Here is a 21,793-nt window from a genome sequence, read left to right on the forward strand (position 1 = left end):
GTGATGGTAAGCTCCGCTTTTAGCAATGAGAGAGGAAAACCCCGCCATCTTGAGCAGAATCACTCCTGGCGATAATCTTCTTTAGTAGCTCTCGTGGACAGGAAGATCTGCAGTGCACACACACATACGCACACTCTGTCGCTCTCTCACAAAAGCCAGACGTACTTTAAACAAGCTTAAATGAGGAGGACGACAGAGCGGCCGCTTTAATCAAAAGCACAGGCTTCTGTTTATTGAATGTTGCACGCACATGAACAGGTGGGAGCGTATTTACACAGATGTAAACAGTCGGTACCTGCAACAGCACAGAGGAAAAGACGGAACAATGGGCCTCCCTCTCTCCCCCGCACACACACAAACTCAGACACACATGCAGGTATAGATGCATACACACTTTTTTTCTTTCTCTCTCTCTCTCGTACACACACATACACACAGTTTACAGTATAAAGATAAAGTGGACTGTCTGAAAACACAAAGCACAGCAGGCCTCTTTGGTCAGCTACTTCATATGATGATTCAAAGCCGATCACACCACGACGGGACGGGAAGCGGCAGAGCAGGAGGCAAAAACCGAAGCACGACCACAATCAGCCGCAGCAGCTTTCTGCCAGCCTGTGACTGCGTCTTTTTTTGTGTTTGTCCATTTGTTTGCGTTTATTTTTCTTTGTCCCCACCACTAGCGGAAGATGAACGAGTCATGCTCTATAGAAGACCTGGTGACGGCATTCACGCAGCAATAGGAGACAGACACGCAGCAATAGGAGACAGACACACAACAAATCGGAGGAGCGCAGTGTTTGAAGTCCCACATTATTCACAAGTCACCTCACCTCAGTTTTCCAACACTGTAGGACAAACTGGTCGCAAATGAGGGAAACAGACAGATTTTTTTTTGCTGTCGTTTGCTCTACAATTCAGAAAATGTGTGCTTAAACTCAACAGTTCTGGAAAATGACCCTTTGTGACGTCACAAAGGGTGCTGAACCTCTGGGGTGGCTCCACCCTGTTTTTGTCCCCCTTCCAAAACACGTTGAAGGTCCAGCAGAGTGTCAGTTTTAGTAGGTAGATAAAACTGAGTTATGTCACCGGTGGCTGCAAACAGAGGGCTAATTACAGTTTTCTAGGGGAGTGGTTTTGCTGCTCTGCTCCACTGGAGTTCAGGATATAAAAGTAAAGATGAGAAAACCAAGATAATATGGGACCTTCTGAAATAATACAGTAGGAAATATGTGTACTTAAAATTATTTTGAACCATCTTCATCCTGTTTCTGTGGCAATGTCTTAATGCTGTTTTTTTTGTTGTTGTTTTTTAGGACAGTATGACGCCTCCTCAACGTTAAATACAATATTCATAAACTGACTTCTTTTTGACATTTATCAAACAGTTTTCCGACATCAGCAAAATAAAACCATATACACAAAAATGACATGCTGAAGAAAGAAGAAAGAGGACATGGACAAAATGATAGAAAACATTCTGGATGCGTGAGTGCAAACTATTATTATCATCATTATTATAATTTTATTTTTCCCCCAAAAAAACTAAAATTAAAAACAGGAAAACGACAAATAATTTCACAAAGGCTCGCCTAATTGGAAAACAAAAACACTCTTAAAGTTTAAGTTTCTGCACAGCAGAAGAAAACTGTGGAAGCGAAAGCCAAGAGTCCGCTCTTCCTCGACACACACACACACACACACACACACACACACACACACACACACACACACACACACACACACACACACACACAGAGGCCTTATCCCACTATTTTCAACTCATTCCAATGCGCCCGTTTCCCTTTTTTCTCCTCTCAAACTGCAAAACACTGGAGTGCATCACTGCCATCACGCTCGTCGTCACGACTCTTTTCTGGCTCCCGTCCACGTCAACACAGCGTTACCGTGGCGACTTCCCCGTCAACGCTTCCCGCCTCAGAAACGCATTATTAGAAGCCGCCGGACGTCACAAGGCCGTCGCTAAACGACCCCGCCCCCCTCCGGTCGAGCGGTCGAAAAGAAGCGGGAAGAATCGTTTTAACGCGCGAGAAACGATCACGCTCGCGTTGACGGCTCGGTGCGTCTCACCCTGCCGCTGCCGCTAAAGACCTCGGTTCAACCTCTCCCGACAGGAGAGAAAGTCCAGCATAGTACCAAGCAGCGTTTTCCAGTTTCCCCAGGTATTCCTCCTGCTGATGTACCGTCGCCGTACATGGGGCTCGCTAACAAGGAGGAGATTTAACCTTAACCGCACGAGAGCTGCAACAACCGGTCGACTCATCCACGAGTAAAAAACAAAACAAAAAATATGTGTAAAGACAATGGTTTCAATGACTGATCGATTCATTCTCCATGAAAATACTCTTTTCTTTGTATAGAGAATATACTGAATTTAAATTGTACCACACGAGGCATCTTAATATGCCAAATTAAACATGCAGCATAGGCTCTCTGTCTCCCTCCTCTGGCACAATGAATATCAGACGGTGTCGTTTCTAAGTCGACAATCTCTTCCCCTTTCCTCAAAAATAACGTCCCACATAAACGCGACACAACGGCCCCAGAAGTCGAGTTGTCAATAATAATAAAAATCACCACCACTATAACTTTTTAAAAACTTCAAAATGATCGGCAGTCAGCGCTCTTCACTCATGCACTCTGGAAAATTGTAATCAGTCTTTTTTTGTTCTTAGCTTGTGAAAGAGATTTCAGAGGGTAAATTTAGTCAATTGTGGTTCATTTTTAATTAACCACATCATTGGTTTCAGCCTTAATTCTACGCCTTAGAGAGACGATCCGTCTCTGGAAAGTGTCGCTTCTACTGAGCTGCTACGTCCCTCACAAGCTTTCAATTTTCCAAGGAAAAAGACTGGATGTGAGGTTCATGAGCATGAATAGAAAAATGTACAAGATGCTGTACAAGAGTATGAAAAAGGTGACTGCTCAAAAAACAAAGAAGAAGAACAAAGACGCTGACGCCTCGAGGCTGCCTGCGACGTGTTGGAATGCAGAAGCAAGAAATGGCACCTCGACCGCTTTAACCATTAAAAACTCACACCGACACTGGATCTCGTCGTCATGACAACAGCCCTTTGCTCTGCTGCGAACGGCCACCAGCCCGAAAAAACAGCCAAACAGCTGAACTGACGGACCCCCCAACCTCCACAACCTGTGTATTGCTACCTTATGGAGGGGGGAGGCGTCTTTTTTTTTTTTTTTTTTTTTGCCTTTTTTTATATTTTCAAAACAAAGTAAAACTGCGAGACGGCTCAAAATGATCTTCCCGGAGTCGGTCCAGCAGTGCAGGACGCCGAGGGTAAAAACTAGGATTCGCAGGCACTTGATTAGAACACAATATTACAGTAAAAGTGCCTCTGATGGACAGAGAGAAGAGAGGCAGCAACATTCGATGTCAGACCCGGAGTGCCCTCGACCACACACACACGCACACATACACACAGAGCATCACTCAGCATGCACGTCAAAAGTTACTCTTGTGATATTGTTGTACGTCTACATACTAGCCAGTGGTCGGTACTGTTGCAAGTACACACTAACGCATGCTGCTAGACCTCTGTGCAATGCTACGGCAAGGTGAGCGAGGAACAAACTGGGAAAAAAATAATATCATCATCAAAACAAACAAACAAAGAAAAAAAAAAAACACGCTCAACCCATTTCCCCCTCCTTCACAAAATTAAACAATCAAACTGCAAATAAATAAGAGCAGCTCACAACTGCTGCAGATGCTGGAGAAAGCATTATGAGAATGAGGTAGAAAGAGTGATTGATTGGCCACAAGGGGGAGTGACAGAGTGTGAACGTGGGCGGATTAAAAGCGAGTGGCAGGGAAGAAGTGGCAAGTGGCCAAAAAGATGTAGCAGATGCTTCTTTTTCTTTTTTTCTCGCCAGGTGCTGGACGTTTGCTCGGTTGGTTCGGCCGGGTGACAGTCGGACGGCCGTCTTCACATCCTCATGCGCTGGTGGGCGTCAGTGACGGGCGGCTCCGAGTCGTCCATGGGCAGCACCAGGCGCGTACCCCTCATCACCAGCTCGTGGTCACCGTACGTCAGCTCCCGGTCCAGGTCGTCGGAGGAGGCAGCGGCGGCGCCTCCACTGCTGTGGACCCCTGAGGCGTCGGTGCTGACCGTGATGTCGCCGTAGGTCAGGTTCATGTCACCGTCGCTCAGGATGAGGTCCGAGTCATCGTCCTTCAGCTGGAACTCGTTCTGGGGTGAGAGATGAGAGGGAGGCTCTTATTGCGGTGTTAAATGTGTTGAAACTATCTTTTGTATAACGTCCCAGCAGAAATCTCTGACAAGCTAAAGGTTCTATTTTTGTTAGGAAACATTGATGAGTGACTTTAGCAAAATATAGGAGCTTTAGAGGTTACACGTGTAACATTTGGAGATTTTGAAGAAGAAACCGTGACATCAAGTGGTTACATATTAGATTGCAGCCTATTTCACTCTCTCTCCCCCTCCTGAGCTTGCCAGTGAGCTACAGTGGCCTGCGCAACCAAACCTGGATACCTTGTCCACCTTCCTCTTTGTTAGTTTATTTGAATTAAAATTACGAAACGCGTTGTCAGGCAGCTGGATTGTCCACACCAGGCTTCCTTAGAAATATGGCGGTGAAAGATGGCAGCGAACTAGGAGCAAGATCCTTGCTAAATGTATATTCTCATATATACTACTATGTACTGCGATTATACACTTTTATAAATGGACTAATATGTGATTTTTGGGCAGTATATAATATTTTTACCAATATAAATAATATAATAAATCAGGCCAAAAATTACATACTGAACCTTTAAAAAAAACAAAAAAACAACGAACAAAGATGGTTGAGCCACAAATAGCTTCACTGTGAATCAACTGACCTCGAAGGCCTGGGGGCTGGTGAGGAAGCGGGCGAGGGGGCCGCAGCAGGGCGGCAGAGTGGCGGTGAGAGGGGGGCCGCTGTGAGTCAGGATGGGCTTCAGGTAGCTGCGGAGGGGCCTCGGGTCAAGGACACAATAACACAGTGACTCAGAACTGCCTGGCCAAACACAGAAAAATCCAAATTACGGTTGAGTGGGATTAATGGAAGCGTTTTATGGAAGTGAAGGAGCCCTTCTCGCTGCAGAAAGTGACTTCAAGCGTAAACACGCTGCGCCCTCTGCTGTAAGACACCGTGCGGTACAGCTTTTTTCGAGGCCAGTACTTCAGGCGGGACAGATCTATAGTTCTATAATCCTCTCGATCAAACAGAATTCTAGAGGGTGGACTCGGCTACACTCTGAATGAAGGTGACTGTCTTGTTGGAAGGATACTTGTGGTCAAAGTTGTACCAGATCCTGAACAGCCAGGCACTCTCCTGCTTGGTGCTCCTTCTCTCCGAGCCTTCAGCGATGCTCATCTGAAACACAAGATCATACAGTTACTTTCAAACAACCACATCACGGATAGAGATAGGGAGAGGGAGAGAAAGATTTTTTGGTTTGCTTACAGAGTTGTCCTGGTCCGAGTCGACTCCAACACTGAAACAAGACAGAAATGTCATCATCAGATGGTGGACCAAGGTGGAAATAAATGCATGTGGAAATTTCTAGCAACTTTGATGTGTTAAACTCTTAAAATATGCATTAAAATGTCCCGATCTTCTTACTCATTTTCAAATATGAGTGCCAAGAGATTAAATGTTTTACAGTGACTTTGGATCTCTGCACCACAATGGACCTACAGTCGACCAGACTGTGGATCTGAAATGGCTTTTAAAATTTTAATCCCGACATTGCAGCTGCTACAAGAATCAAGCAAGACGCGAGGGAAAACAGTTCAGTTTGAGACGAACCGTATGCGCTGACACGACAGCATCTGTGTGGTGCCTCCCCCGCAGATCCAGACGGTGAAGAAGACCACCAGCAGGGTGGTGGTGAACATCATCTGCCGCGCGTACGTCGCCGTGTCCCTGATGGACAGGGCAAAGGTCATGGCTCCCCGCAGGCCTGCAGAGGAGCGGCGCACAGGGGCTTTTAAAAAAAAAGAAACGACAACTCTGCAAAATAGGTTCTGATTTCCGCGAGTCCCGTCACTGACCCGCGAACATCATCATGTGCTGGAAGTTGGATCTGATCTTGTTGCGGCGCCCCAGGTTGAGGAGGAAGGACAGAGGGTAGATGTTGGCGGCTCTGCCCAGGAACACGGCCACCTTGGAGGGAAGGAGGTCAAGGAGAGTACAACGGCACAGCGGAGCACAAAGTGAGCACAACGAAAACCTTTTACTGCCTCCCATTTTAAATCAATTATAGTTTGATTCCACCGCGGTTCTTCTGACGGCTGTGGGAAACTTTGCACCCTCTTCCTCGTGACGCACCAGGTGGTTTCGCTTGAGAGAGAGGGAGGGAGAAAAAAAAGGATACAAAAGCTCCGACAATGAACATGGGGTTGAAGACGTGGTTCTGGAAGGTGAACAGGGTCAGACCCATATAGGAGAAGATGAAGTTCTCCGCCAGGAAGTTGAGCAATTCAAAGAGCTGCAACACAACAGAGAGTAACACTCAGCGATTTAGGACTTGCATTGCACTTTGTTAATATTCTGATAAATGAAAAAAATAAATAAATCAATTTGTCGCCTTGCTAGAAGTTTTTTCTTTACTTATGTGCAATCTGATTTTAGCTTAATACAAACAAACCCTGTATCAACCCAACCAGCAGCACAACTGCAGCCTTACCATTACAGCTTTTACAACCACTTCCTGGTGTAACTCAAACTGCCCTCTTGGGACATTAATAAAGTACTCGACTTGATCTTTACACCACAACGGCTTATCAAACTGGAGGCCTACTGATAAACAGCCAAACGGCAGCTGTGTCGCTGCAGTGCGAGTCAGACCTGTTTGGTTCTGTCCTGGGAGTCGGCCGACAGGTTGTTGAAGGTGTAGTGGGCCTGAGTGATGCCGCAGAAGAGCACTGCGACCACACCTGCAACACAAAGACCACCGAGTCGGACAAACTGTTTGCACTGAACAACCACCAACGACACAATTTCATTAAAAAACAAACAGAGACAACGTGCTGATACCAGCAGGGAACTATTGTTGTTTGTTTGCACAAGCGCCCTTGTTTCTGAAGGGAAGTGGGGCAGCGTGTGTGCAAGCGTGCGTGCGTGCGTGCGTGCGTGCGTGCGTGCGTGCGTGTGTGCATGCGGTGTTACCTGTGAAACCGCAAGCCTCAGCCAGCAGGAATGTGCTCCAGGACATGAGGAAGAAAAGCGCCGTCTCCAGCAGCTGGAAATCCCTCAGTTTGGTGAACTTTGTCACGTACAGTCAGTCAAGGAGTTGAACGCAACAATCCACATTTAATTATTCTACTAAACAGCTCAAACCATTAATCTGTTTCTGATCTGACTGCAAGCCCAGGCCGCATGACTCAGACCACGTTGATTCTTCGCCGTGCTTTTTCTCTGGTAAAAACGTGGCTTCTCTCTAAAGGGCTGCATCAGATTGTTGTTTTTCTTGTGTAAATAATTCTATAAATATCCGTATCTGTGGCAGGTATGAGAGGATATGAGAGCGGTGACGACTCCGGTGGCCACCCCCAGAGCAAAGGAGCCGCTGAAAACTCCCAGGAAAATGCCAAAGGACTTGAGCATGGCCATGACTTCGAAGGTGTGGCTGTTGTCGCCCTGCGGCTGGTAGGCAACTATAGACCTGAAATACACATTAAAAATATTCATTGCAATGCCGGCATCTCAATCCAAGACACCACACAGTCAAAATCATTGTTGTACGCATGAAGAGCAGCGTGTTCACTGGATCAGCGTTTCTCAACTGATGAGTGGGAGCTGTTTTGATTGGGTTGCAGCTTTGTGGGCAGTTTCCCTTTTTTTATTTTTTTTTATTTTTTTAATATATATTTATAGAGAAATTGTATTAAACATTTATTTATTTATACACAACTAATTTCAATAAATTGCTAGACATAATGTGAGCAGGCGTTTTTATTTTTGCGGAATGAATTTGAGTGCTCGCGGCTTCACAATAAGGAGAAAATGTGGCTCCTGAGACTCCACCAGTTGAGAAGCACTGCACTAGATGACAGTGTTTGTGGGGAAAAGCACTGCAGAAACCACTCAATGTCACTCTGGTGTTAAGAAACCCGTTCAGAGGGCTGATCAGAGTCTCTCGGCAGGGGCTGGACCGTCCACCCCGTCTGCTGTCATAACTTACAATTCTGGGAAAAGTGACAAGAGACCCCAATGGGGAGGAGGAGAGGAGAGACAGCACTGAGCGTTATTCCCCGCCCTGCAGGAATCGCAAGCTTGCGTTAGGCGAGACGGAAAGGTCACGAGCCGGTCGATACAGAACACGTGAGCAGAAAGCCGCATTTGCATTCGGGGACGGGTCGGGGCAACACTTACGAGGACAGAACCAAGGCCACGGCGTCGTTGAGCACGCTCTCCCCAAAGAGCAGAGCGTACAGGTCCACGTCCACCTGCAGCTCGTTGAAGATGGCCAGGACCGTGACTGGAAACAGGAAGAACAAACTAAGTCATTAGAGGGGTTGCAAATCTGAATTATATATGAATAAATTAAAAATAGACTCTTAGTTTATTTAGCCATAGATGACGGCTGACAGTGGCGGCACATGGTGAATAAGCAATCAGGAAATTATGAAAAGCTTATTTTTGAGTTTGGAGCCTCTTCAAAAACTTGAATTATTTTTTATCCTTGAGGTTTTTTTTTCAAAGGCGCGTGATTATTTTGAATTTTACTGGAACTTCACATTCACTCATTTAGATACTCTCAAAAAAAAATCAAAATAGGATAATAGGGCTTATTATAAATGTGAATGAATCACAACCTAAGTTGTTTTCACGCAGAACCCTGCTAAAAATCCCCCCCAAAAAACATGTTCTTTTTCCTTTGAGCATCCATCAACTGAAGAGATTCATATGAATGTGGGTGATAATTATTTTGATCACAGCTCAGTTTAAAAAAAAAAAGAATGAGTGTACAGACCTGGGTCTGTGGCAGAGACGATGGCTCCGAAAAACAGGCAATCTGTGAAGAAGAAGTCTCCGTTCAGCTGCCCCACCTGCTTCATCAGCGTCACGCAGCCGTACATCAGCAACCTGAGGGAGGGACGGAACATCCTCGTAAACGGCTGCGACTTTACTGCCGGCGTGGCCGATTAAACGCCTCGGTTACCGCCGCATACGAATTGTGCCAATGCCCGAAGTGGGATATTCTCACCCGATAACAAAACAGGAAATGACTGTCCCCAGGAAAGCGTAAGCCAGGATGGAGCCCATGTTGCGGAAAAAGTGCCTCTGCAAAATGAGAAATTGTAGACGATGGAAAATGATCTGCACGGTGAAGAATCCTGCCGAATGTTTTTACTGCTTTCTGTGTATTTAAATAGTAGCCACTGTAATCTGTGTGACAGAGAGCAGGGTGTCCAAATCAGAAACCCCTTTTCGTACCCTTTTTAAACTGTAACCTGCGTGGAAGATGATCGGCGGGAGCAGAATATTGAAGAAGACTTCGGGGTCAAAGGTCACCTGAGTCACAGACAAAAACAGGATCACGTTACAGATCGATTCACTTCAGGGAGCAGGGGAGTAAAACAACGGGAGCGCCCACAAAGCTGCAGTGACAGGCCACACGGAATGAAGCGTTGAGTCATAAACGAAACACTGGGAAGCAAAATGTCGTTTTAGTCGAAGAAAAAGCTGCTGCAACTATGGACAAATGCTAATCAAAGGTGGTTGGAAAAACACCGGAGGTTGAGCTGTAACTCTAGACAGGTGACATTTTATCTCTGGTTTCATTTGGGGAAGAAGAGGTACTTACTCAGAACTAAAAAAGAAGTCACATTGTTCAAAACCTTCACCAACAACAAACAATGGCGTCATTTTAAACGGCTGCTTTGTTCGCACAGATCAAACCCGAGAGCGTCCGACGCAGCTTTTGCGCTCGGTCGGTCAGTCACCTTCCGCAGCATCTCGTTGTCCTGCACGTCGTCCAGCTCGTCGGCGTTGATCTCCCCCTTCAGCGTGTACTCGTAAAACTTGCCGCTGACGTTGATCAGCAGCGTGGCGGGGCTGGAGTTGACGGGGCAGCTCAGGGTCATGTGGCTCATGTCCCGAGGAACGTGGATGGCGTAGCGCAGGACCACGCCGACCAGAAGCCCTGAACGGGAGGAGGAGAGAGGAGGAAAAGAAGATGGCAGAGCGATCAATGTGGATGAACGTCGGCAAAGATGATGCCTTTCAAAGAAAGAGGTTTTTCCTTTACTCATGTCTCAGGTGCTCTGATGCTTTTATCGTAAATCACTTCAACTATGTTTCATGAGTACAGCTGGTTTGGCTTTGTCAAGGGCAAAAATGATGAGTGTAATAATAATCCTCCGCACACTCCCAGCTCCATTAAATTTTTTTTCTTTCTTGCTCAACTACATAGAAAAACACACCGTTTGTAGGGAATTGGGAAGAACGGCAAAGATCTGACATGTTGGTATCATATGGGGGGGGGGGAAACGACTTTTAACAGGAAATGTCAGTGTTGAATTTGCTGTCTGATTTATGAAGGTAAAGATAAGATTTTTCTCTTTTCATTTGACATCCACTTCCCTGGATCACATGGCACTGGGTTCTATCGCCCAAGGGCACTGGACTGCAATTACCTGCTTGTCTATTTCGTGTAAACACGGGCTTTGAATACAATTGAAAATCTGAGAAAATAAATTACGGCTCTGTCAAGGGGCCAAAACTCCCGGGATGGATGATGTTTTTATAGCCAGCAGCAGGCTGCGTTCTCACAGATCTTTTAATGAGCTCGCTGCCATCCTGCAGCCCCGTGATGACTGAACACATCACATGACCCCGTCATTTATAACCGGAAGAGGGAAAACGGGGGCATCGCGTTACGTAACCAACCCAAAATCACCATCATCACCATCATCATCATCATCATTTGCGACGACGTGAACCCAGCGCCGCCGATGACGTATCCCGAGTCACGCCGTGGCGTCTCACCATAAATCATGGCCAGCCCGGTTTCGTGCAAGAACCGAAAGCGCCGGTGTTTGAACAGCCAGATGGTGAGGATGGTGAGGGTGAGGAGCAGGATGAAGATGAGCAGGTCGGCGCTGTCCTGCCTGTGGCTCTCCTCTGCCCTCTTCTCCGTGACGATGTTCTCCATGGCACTGTCCTCCTGAGGGGCTGAGGGTGGTGGTGATGATGCTCGGCACACACAGACGCACACCGACAAGCCGACTAGCATGAGCAGCCACAGCGTCCTCGTCGCCCTCCAGGCGCCGCTGGCACTACCTTTACCCGCCATCTCGGCTGTCAAACGCCGCGACGTCTTTCAGTGGACGACAGCAAACTTTGTCCAATTATTATTCACAGCAGCGGAGAGAGCAGGAACCTGTACGACGGCAGCAACAGAGCAATCGATCGCGGCCCGGAAGTGAATTTTATTTTATTTTTTTCTCTCCCCCTAGAAGCGTCTAATGTTTATTTCAACCTAAAAGCATTGCGGCCGTGCGTTTTTGTAGTGTCTACAGCCGAGAAACACACAGAATGACCCCACAACTTTTTTTCTAATTATTTACTGTATACGAGATTTGAATGAATATAATTTATGGATGCAAGTAGTTTTTAGATTGTTGAATTTAATCATTTTGGAAAGAACGTCTCTTATTATGAAATCGAGGTTTACGTATCAGAAAACTCGCTAGCAAGAAATCTTCTAGCAAACTTTTTCAACAGCATGCATAAGGGGCATAAGCTACTTTACATACTGACACATCACGTATTATATTTGTTTTTCAAGCAATGGCTTGCTACTTGGAGATTTGCTACTTGGAGATTTGCTGCAAAGTTTACCGTTCCCATGACGCGATTATGGTACGCAGGTCTCGCGATGTAACACGTTGACGGGGCTATGACGCCGATATGTGGCGTTTCCGAAAACGATTTAGTTTTTGTTTTTGTTCTTTGTTTTTTTTGTTTTTTTTTTAAAAGAAAAAAAGTAAGATCAACTATTGTTATTTTCTACCATTTGCTTCGATTAAATCAATACGAAAACATATTTTAGACAATCCATCCCGAGTTTAATGTCTTGCACACATTATTAAATACCCTAATTCTATCTGTCGTTGGTGTAGATTTTGTTTAGAAATACATATATATATATATGTATATATATATATATATACATATATATATATATATATATATATATATATATATATATATATATATATATATATATATATATATATATATATATGTATATATATATATATATATATGTATATATATATATATATATATGTATGTATATATATATATATATATATATATATATATATATATATATTTACATTTAATATCAACGTAATATCAACAATGAGTTGTCATGAAGTACCTACATAACTAAGATTAAAGCAAATTAAAAACGGAAGATTAAACAGTTATCAAAGAGATATATCGTACATGCTTCTTGTTAAATAGTTATTTAGTTCTTCTGTAGCGTGCCAACGACATGGGTCACACGGTTTACAATTTTTCAAGGCGCACCTGAATGCAGCAGCGGTGGACGGTGCTTGCGATAGCTAACAGCAACATTTTCCACGAATGGCTATGCTCACATCGTGTAATTGACATTTGAGCTCATTAATTTAACAATCCTCTAGGTTGTATTCTTACCCACTTGTGTTTTTCGAAGAAAATTGCAGCGGACGCACTCCCCTAAACAGAAACATGACAACTAAAATAAAAGGTAGGCGATGTCGTCTCTTCTGAATTTAGCCCAAGCTAAAAACAGTTAGCATGAGCGCTCTTTTCAGTCAACACAGGCAAGCTGCTTTTGTAATATCTTCAGGCTAACAACAGTATAAGGAAATTGTTTCTCATGTAACAATGTAACAACATTCCTTGAATAAAAAAAAGTAATACTGCTACTACATACACTATGTCTGATGTAGCGTCAGACGCATTAGCCATTAACAATGCCATTTTAGCATAGTGGTACATCACTGTTGGGATGGGAGAACGCCTTTAATGCAATTGTCATGCTGTATTCGGTTTTACATTTTGTTTTACTGATAGACTGATTAATCTAAGTGGTGCAAATATGGTCTCTGCAATTTACTCACAATGTTTTCTTTCGCGCCCATGTCATGAAAAACGTATGAACATGAACATGAACACAACAAAACACACACCACTTTGCCGTTGAGTCTGTTCTGTTTCGGAAGCAATCACGAGCTAAAAATCTAAATCATATTTTATAAACCAGTTTGTCTGTGGTTATGGACCACAGGCAGCCACTAAACTAAGTTTTTCATTGATTCTAGTTGGCAAGGCCAGCTCTAAGAGTAAGGAGGACGCTCCCTACGAGTTAGAGAGCCAGTTCATCTTGAGGCTTCCCTCGGTAAGATACTTTTGGATATTGTTACGGTGTCTTTCTAGAAATGTGATCATTTTTGCTTGACTGATTGTGACTTCTCTTTAACTCTTACAGGAGTATGCCTCAACAGTGAGGCGAATCGCCCAGTCCAGCAGTATGAACATGAAAGACAGACTCACCATTGAATTGCACCGTAAGACTGTGTCCTTATCATTAATGTGTTTCCATAAACTATTACTGGAATTGAAGTCTTAATATAACTTTTGAAGACCTGTGTAGATGATTTAGTTTTTTCTGTGTACATGACTCATTCTTTCAATGATGTTTCACAGCTTTAACTGCTAAATAATGACACGATAAAAACGACATATTCATTGTTGTTAAATGTATCAGGTGTATTAAATGTTGTTGTCCTCTGTCATCTGTAGCTGATGGCCGTCATGGTATAGTCAGGGTAGATCGCGTCCCTCTGGCCTGCAAACTGGTGGACCTGCCGTGTATGATTGAGTCCCTGAAAACAGTGGACAAAAAGACGTTTTACAAGACAGCTGATGTCTGCCAGGTAAACATCCACTGCAGCAATTATTGTATGCAATAATAGTTAAGCCTGGAGTCACTTTTTAACACGTTTTCCCATTGTCAATTGAGAAGTATGCATTTAAAGCAAACAAGTCAACTAATTATATCAAAAGTTGCATTCATAGTTTTCCGTTTTTAAATCTTATGTTTAAGTTTAATTGTCTGATGCTCTAATTCTGATCAATCAGGTAGATGTCATTGTATCACATAACTTGAATGTGATTGGATTAAATACTCTAACCTGATCTACAATCCTGGATCTTTACATCTAACTTTATAGCAAAAAAAAAAGAAAGAACCGTGTTTACTTTTTTGAGTATGCTTAGGCAAGCTTGGAAGGCCTTACTAGGCCCTGACCGCCCACCAATGATCTCTTAATACTAGGTGTGAGATGTGTTGCACTGGCTATAAGATCATTTCTGGCTGCAGTGCCTGCAACAGATAAATAACATCATGACAGTAAAAGCAAACATGTATATATGTAATATGAAGTACATGTTTTAAATATGAATTTTACAACCCAAGTTATTATTAAAGGGTGCTTATGTTGTTGTTTTTGTTTGCCCTGGATTAGATGTTGGTATGTACACTAGATGGAGACCTGTACCCTCCGCTAGAGGAGCCGACTGGCACAGACCCCAAGAGCAAGAAGAAGGACAAAGACAAGGACAAGAAATTTGTTTGGAACCACGGAAGTAAGTAGACGTGCGCGTCCTCATGTCCAAAATTATGAATTATTCATGGCTCAGGTCATCATCGTTGGCCCTCTAAAACTGATGTAGCCGTGCCGACCCCACTGATTCAGTTGTTTTGCTCCTCAGTCACATGCCCGCTGAAGAACACACGCAAGAGAAGATTTCGGAAGACCGCGAAAAAGAAGGTTTTGACATTTTGATTTAACCCTCCCCTCCCCCCCACGCTGCATGCCCTCCCCTCCCCCGCCCAATCCCATGCATCTCTTTAGCATCCTGTCTGATGATCCGTTGCTTTTCTTGGCACTCTTCCCACAAGACATTTACATTTCATAAAACGGGAACTCTGGCGGAAGTGAAAAGTAAATTTACATATAAATAAAGCGTTCCCGTCGTAGTTTGCCTGAGAGGCACGCATGCAAAAAGCAATTTCACTTTTACTTTGATCAAAGTGAAGGCAAGTGCGCTCGAACGCTACACTTCTACTTTGTCTTGGGAATAAATCTTCATGGGGATGCGGAGCCGAGCCATATTGATCGGGCCCCTTCGGTTTTTAATCGCTAATGTGCTCCCTGGCATGCAGCCAGCTGCTGCTTCTGTGTGTCGTGCTGCTAATGCTACATGTAGCCTAATCTCTTCCTCTTTCTCTCTGTCTTGCAGTACATTGAATCTCCTGACGTGGAGAAGGAAGTGAAGAGACTGCTGAGCACAGACTCGGAGGCTGTCAGCGTCCGTATCCTTCCTGCAGGAGCCTCTCACACTCACATTGCAAGCCGGTGTAGAACAAACACTTGACAGCAGAATCAGATTTTTAGCTCGCCTCATGGGCAGAGGTCCAGTAAGTTGTTGCCGCTGACTTGCCGCACTAGTGCCGCGCGGCAAGTCAGCATTGGAAAAGTACTGCAGAAACAAACATGTAATTAAGTAGTGGGAAAAAGTTTTCAGGCAGCCTTAAAATTTTACTCCATTCAAATAATTGTCCTTTAATATTTATCAGGGAATTTTTCTGTGTTCCAAAAGGTTTGGCAGCATCAGAGGCACACAAACAAATTGAAATTATTTACTTTGTTGTTAATTGGACATGGTAAGTTTTTGTACCCTTGGTTGTGTTGCAAGGGACGTCATCTTGCTGAAAGTTCCAGTTGTGAGCTGGACGGAACAGTGCATCTGCAGCCTTTGGGTAAATGTTTGAGGCTGCACTAATATAAATTACACTTGGAGACTTCAGACGTCAAAAAAATGCAGGTGTCCAAAAACGTTTTTCTTTTCCACCACTGTGTGGCGCTGTTTCTCTTGAAGTGCAGACAGGCAAGGCAACATAAGGGAATGGCTGTTTTGCCATACAATCAAAAGTAGAGCAGTATTGCATTTTTGCTCAAAAAATAAGCACAGAGCGAAATAAGAAACAGCAAGTGGTTAAAAGACTAAACATATCAACATGTAACATGATGTTTATTATTTTGGTAATTGTATTAAAGTCATTTAGTGTTGTGACAGCACTAGCGTGACTTCGGCCTTGCACGCGTCTTTCTGATATTGTTTTTGAGTTTTAGTGCTCTGACTGTCTAAACTTGCCTGGCAGAATCAGAGCACGGCGGGCCGTCTCTAATTGCCGTCTTAGATTCTGCCGTTAATTGGGAAGGACTGTGCATTATCATCACTTAATCGGTTGCCATGAAGCCATATTCTAATTTTAGTCGTAATATTTGCATGCAGCAGTGGCGACAGAAGATGCACACACGACACAATGGGCCATTTCCCTAATAAGTATCATTGTTTTTACTCTTTAAAAAAAAAAAAAGAAATTAAGATTTTGCCGTGTGGAGATTTTATCCTATGATGAGTACATGAGATGTTTTGACTTTAACGTGGGGGAACTCAGGGTGGGAAATCATTGCTGAAGACGAGTCTAAGGATGCAGACCAGCACGGCTCCCTGGGCAACCTGGACTCCTCCCCCGGCACCTCCAGTCACAAGATGGGCCACGGATCCTCTGGTGAGTCGCAGATGTCGTTTTCTCAATTCATTTATTTTGTTAATAGCAAAAATGCGATGAAGCTCATCAACCCCACTGTTCCTCGTCTCGGATCACATTGTGCCAGATAACAACTAGAATATAAAAGAAATAAATCTAACCCAGCACTCCAGATGGTTCCCAGCTGGCCTTAGAAAGAGGAGGTAAAATTTGGTGATGAAGCCAACTATCACGTTCAGGAGAAACAATCAGATTTGTTTCCTGCACAACCTTAATCATGCACCACTGCTCCCAAGATTATCTTGAGGTATACAACGTCAACATGTTGTCCCCAAACAAGAGTCCTCAGCTCTGTTTCTACATTCTTTTGCTTTAAAACGGCTACTGCTGCATGCTGCATCCACAACAGTTTCTTTAGCAGAGGTTGTTTCCAGCTGGCAGCAGCTTCCTCTTCCTGCTGCTCGTCTCCACTGTCTTTGTGAGTCCAGAGGAGCTGCCGCTGCTCTTTCATCCTTAATGGAAGCTGATTGGTTCTGGGATCCACCGAAACTTTAACAAACTCTGTGCGTGACGTCCTGAAACAAAAAACAAAGCCAGACATCTTTCAGGTTGTTCGTGCAAACGCGACGGCGCTGCTGGAGCATCACAGCCCACGTCGCTGCAACCGCTGTTGCCGCTCCAGCCGCCGCCGCCGCCGCTGGTTGTACAAAGCAAAAACAACATCTGCCAACATCGAGCTTCCTCTTTCTCTTTCCTCATTCATCTGCCAGACGCTGATGTTTCGCTTCCAGACACCTTATCTGTGCACTGACTAAGGCTCACATATCCCAACATATTCCATTATCGCAGATTTTCTCCTATTATGCACCGCCGCCACAGTCGCTGCTCCGCCACCAGTCATAACAGTCCAAACAGAGGTGGTGGCTGGAGCATCTTAAGGGGCATGTCACTGTCGGTGCCCTCCAGACTGTGACCCGGATCAAATCCCAACCAAGTCTCATCTGTCTGGCCCGTCTCAGGTCTTTGTGTGTGTTTTTATGATTATTTTTTAAATATATAACATCTCTGCGCCTCCTTTCGCATGGCCAGCCCAGCGTGACGAGCTGAGGGAGATCTTCAACGACATCAGCAGCTCCAGCGAGGACGAGGAGGACGAAGGGGACCGGCACGAAGATGAAGACCTGAATATTATGGACACGGAGGATGATCTGGACCGACAGCTCCAAGATAAACTGGGCGAGTCGGATTCCGCGCAGCATGAAATCGACAGAAACAGCCAGATAGGTAAGAGTTGCTCTGCGGCGCCGCCTTTCTGCCGTTGTGTGAAATCTGAATGCTGGTCATCGCCACCTTCTGTCAGTCACAAACTCAACAACATTTTGTCTAAACAAGAATTCATTACTTTAAAAAAAATGAAACATTTCTCAGGTTTAAAAATTGCACAGACATTAGTATAAATCAATCAATCAGATTTTTGCATAAATAATAAAATTCAGAATACGATGTTGTCCTTGCTGGAACACCATTTGCACAATTCTTTCAACAAATTGGTTTCCAGCTGTGAATCCTTTGCCAAGCGCCCTGCAGTTCTCTGCTGTTGCACCATCTGTATGAGTGGAGGCGTTCGTGGAGCAGCAGCAGCAGCAGATCCATATTCAGTGCCATCTCGTCTGCGTGTCACTTCCAGCTCTTCTCGAGAACGACAGCAGAATCACTGTCAGAAACTATGCTGGGAAAAAACTCTAGAGCGAAATGACACCTGGATATCTGTGTCTCTGCTAAGGTGTGTGACTAGACGCACCTATTTTAAAATGGGCTTGTCAATGTACGACGTTCCGAAAAGTGCATCTCTGTCCTCCAATGCACCAATTGAACGCAGCGCGATAATAACACTAGAAGTGAATCCTGGCCCTTTCGGCCGACTTCCCAGGGAAACCACCTCCACCGAGGGATCTTTAAAGTCCCTGCTTGTCTCGGCTACAGCAGCAGCAGCAGCAGCAGCAGCAGCAACAACAGTCTGACGCTCAGTCAAGTCAAACCCCCTCAGATCCCGGTTGTCAGAGCAGAGGTCAAAAATAGCTTCAGACGGGCGTCTGGCCGTCTTATCGGTGAGATCGCTTTTCTGGGTCAGACAACGCGCGCGCCGGAGCGAATTGCACCATTCTCACTTAAAAGCGCTGGCTGCTGCCTCGCATCTCAAGGTGCGCCGGGCCGCCAGCAGCTCTCCTCCCCGTCCTCGTCCTCGTCCTCTTCCTCCTCCTCCTCCGCTAACCAGCCTGACAGGTGTTGCGGCTCAGGGTTTGGGGGCCGAGGCAGCTGTCCAGCCTGACAGCTCAATGCCTCCTTATCTGCATACACGGAGCCGTCTGTCAGCAACATTGCCGCTCGGCTGCACAGGAGCAGCGGCTCAGTGGAGCCCCTGCAGATGCGGCCCAGTCTGGCTGCGTGTCTCGGGCCGAGCTGCAGAGATGAGAACCCCCTCCCTAATTGCGCATAGCAGACGGGATTATCGGTGGGGGGGTGTCGAGCTGTTGACGACGGTGCAGTTGGTCTGGAATGTAGCTCATCGTGATGGAGCGGTAGCTTTCACTGCTCAAGTCCAGATTTTTTTGCAGGTTTGTGCAATATTTGTGCACATTTTTTTTCCCCAGCTATTAATTGAACTCAGCTGAACTGTAGCGACATTTCTTTTGAGAAAACATTGCAACAGCATGCAAACAAGCATTCCTACAGCTATAAATATACAGTTGGCTTGAACACATTAACATTCATTATCTTTATTTTATTTTTATTTTATTTTTCCTTCCTTTTTTTCCTTTGCCCTTTCTTCCCCTCCTCTTCCCCTCTCCCTTTTTCCTTCTGTGTTCTTAAACAATTCCTTGAAGCATGAAGCTGAATGTTGATAGCATGTAATCAGGTTCATTCAGCCCCCTTGCGCCTCGTGTTAAAGAAGTTAACACATCTGGTTCCGCCTTTATTTATCCGCTCTTGTCAGAAAGGCTGAGCTCACACCACATCCAACACTGCGATTTCACTGCAGCGTTTCTCCTTTTATTCTCCGTGAGCCACCAAACAGTCGCCACCGCAGCTGGCAGCAAGTCTGGACTCACTCCGCCTGGTGCTTGAAGTTGAGCCCGGCTCAGTTTCTGTGGCTCCAGCAGTACAGTTGTCGCACCGTGGCTGCCAATTAGAGGATTAATGGAGGCCTGTATGTTTTGCTGGGTTTTTGGAGACACCTGCGGAGCCCGTATGGCGTCGCGTGATGCTTTAGTCTCGTTTGTACTTTGTTTCACGAATATGAAGCTGAAATTCTTGTGATGTTTTCAGCCAAACAGTTGGGGGACATAAAGTTTCCCTACAGCTTCTCCAAAATGCAGCATCTTGTCATTGATAGTCATCCACTTTCAGCCTCTTTCTTCTTTATTCAGATCCCCATTAGCTTCCACAGCTGTTGTCGCTAATCTTCCTGGGGTCCACATAGAAATAAAAACCTCTGCTGCGCAAATGAGATGGTTTTTTTTTTCTCCTCCTCCTCCTTCGCCTCCTTTTTTTTGTGTGTACCACTGGTAACTTGTGAAACTGTGCAATGCTTCCCACAGTCATGGAATACCAAGTGCAGATCAACAGCATCAAGGCCAAGCTACAGGAGACCCGCGCGCGCAAGAAGCAGCAGGAGGAGCTCATCATGAAAGTGGAGAACCAGGCTCTGAAAGTAAGTGAGCGGGCGAGCGAGCGAAATCACTCGGAGGCAAAAGTTCTTGTGCCGGGTGGCGTCTCTAGACGGGTGACGGCAAAAACGATGGTTGCGCTGCGCTGAAAGCCAGCGTTTAAAGCGGCTAAATGTCACTTTTCTCCCAGTGGACTGTCGACACCTAAGCGTTTCTGTGACATAGGAGAAGGAAAAAAAAAAAATCATCAAACGAGGGCTTTGAAAGAGCGTTGCCAGTGAATGGAACACAAAGAGACGCGGGCCTTTACACGTTGCCATTTAAAGCCCTCAGTGGCCGGCGTCGCGGGACCGTATCAGGGCCCATCGCTAGTTGTTATTATCACAGCCGCAGTGGAAAGGTCAGCTGTCTGACTGGCATTCCAAGTGCTCCCTCTGTCAGAGAGCACATCGTGACGTCAGCAGCCCCGGGAGGCGGCCACGAGGTCGACGCGTTTTTTATTTTTTTTTAATCATCATTATTTTTGGGCTTGAACAAAATCTGTCTGTTTGTCTCTCTCCCGCAGAACCGCTTCCAGGCTCTGCTGGATGAGATTATTCAGCAGGAGGAGCGCGAGATGGAGCAGGTAAAAAGCTTTTTTTCTTTCTTTTTTAAATGATCATTAAAGCAGAAGGGACGCGCGCTCGCTGCAAGCTTTCCACGGCTTTCATCACCTCGCCTCAGTTTGTCGGAGAGAATGCACCCGGCTTGCTGTCCTTTTTTAAAACGCAGTCATTTTTATGCCTAATAGCAAAGTTCAAATTCAATCATGCGCAACTGAATTTGTCAGCTGCTACCAGCGAGGCCTCTTTTTTGGTTGTGTTTTTTCTTTTCTTTTTTTGTTCATGCAGCCACAGCACAGAGGCCACCCACTGTCTACTGCGCGTTATTTGTATTGACAAATGAAGGCAGTAAATTAATGTGGAAAGACGTGTTAATCATCATCCACTTACCCTCCAATTACACCCTGGGGCTGCTGGCTATCAATCACTTTGTTTTTGTTTTTTTCCTCTCCCTCTCTCCCTCCCTCTCTCCCTGTCTGTTGCTCTCTTTCATTTCCGCAGCTCGCCTCCCTGCAGGAGCAGCTCGACTCGCTGGTCGAGAAGTAACCACCAGGGGGCAGCCTCACGTCAGCGTCAGCCACGTACAGAGAAGATGGAGAAAGGCGGACAACTTGCTGCGTCATCGCTTTTAGTTTTGTTCTTTCTGTACGTCAGTCGTATAGAATGTCCCAGTCTGTACTGAACCTTTTGTTCTGACCAAATTTGTTTCATTGTCTCTGTTTAGATTAAAGTATCCAAAAGGTGATGGCTGTGTGAGTGTCTTGAAGCCAAATTTGCACTTCACTAATTATGTCCGCAGCTCACAGTCTTTACAAGTTTGGTTACAGCCATGGAGAATAAATTTGAATCGGGCCCAATTTTAAAGG

General features: G+C 45.2%; 2 protein-coding genes across 3 annotated transcripts; one reads left to right on the plus strand and one right to left on the minus strand.

Annotated features, from left to right (window-relative positions):
- Positions 1 to 205: 205 nt before the first annotated feature.
- Positions 206 to 11,835, minus strand: slc9a6a (solute carrier family 9 member A6a). 2 transcript variants are annotated; one of them, XM_076046414.1, is made up of 16 exons: positions 11,029 to 11,835; positions 9,984 to 10,183; positions 9,475 to 9,552; positions 9,245 to 9,321; positions 9,011 to 9,123; positions 8,410 to 8,515; positions 7,563 to 7,699; positions 7,204 to 7,314; positions 6,883 to 6,971; positions 6,410 to 6,523; positions 6,087 to 6,198; positions 5,842 to 5,995; positions 5,497 to 5,527; positions 5,321 to 5,406; positions 4,889 to 4,994; positions 206 to 4,232 (listed from the first exon to the last, which is right to left on the minus strand). In XM_076046414.1, exons 1-16 carry the CDS (start codon positions 11,333 to 11,335, stop codon positions 3,969 to 3,971), a joined length of 2,085 nt encoding a protein of 694 aa, XP_075902529.1. In that variant the 5' UTR covers positions 11,336 to 11,835; the 3' UTR covers positions 206 to 3,968. The 2 variants fall into 2 exon arrangements, with proteins under 2 accessions (XP_075902529.1, XP_075902528.1); XM_076046413.1 differs by having other exon boundaries at positions 7,204 to 7,304; positions 7,553 to 7,699; positions 11,029 to 11,834.
- A 739-nt stretch (positions 11,836 to 12,574) lies between these two features.
- On the plus strand, positions 12,575 to 21,672 carry taf7 (TAF7 RNA polymerase II, TATA box binding protein (TBP)-associated factor). Its single transcript, XM_076046438.1, has 12 exons — positions 12,575 to 12,781; positions 13,359 to 13,435; positions 13,526 to 13,604; positions 13,840 to 13,973; positions 14,565 to 14,685; positions 14,812 to 14,870; positions 15,343 to 15,415; positions 16,565 to 16,678; positions 17,747 to 17,941; positions 20,257 to 20,369; positions 20,891 to 20,950; positions 21,429 to 21,672. The coding sequence occupies exons 1-12, from the start codon at positions 12,763 to 12,765 to the stop codon at positions 21,471 to 21,473; spliced, it is 1,089 nt and encodes a 362-aa protein (XP_075902553.1). The 5' UTR covers positions 12,575 to 12,762; the 3' UTR covers positions 21,474 to 21,672.
- Positions 21,673 to 21,793: the final 121 nt, after the last annotated feature.

Source organism: Nelusetta ayraudi, unplaced genomic scaffold (assembly GCF_046127955.1).
Source record: "Nelusetta ayraudi isolate G7.1 ecotype Tasmania unplaced genomic scaffold, CSIRO-AGI_Nayr_v1 ptg000090l, whole genome shotgun sequence".
NCBI lineage: Eukaryota > Metazoa > Chordata > Actinopteri > Tetraodontiformes > Monacanthidae > Nelusetta > Nelusetta ayraudi.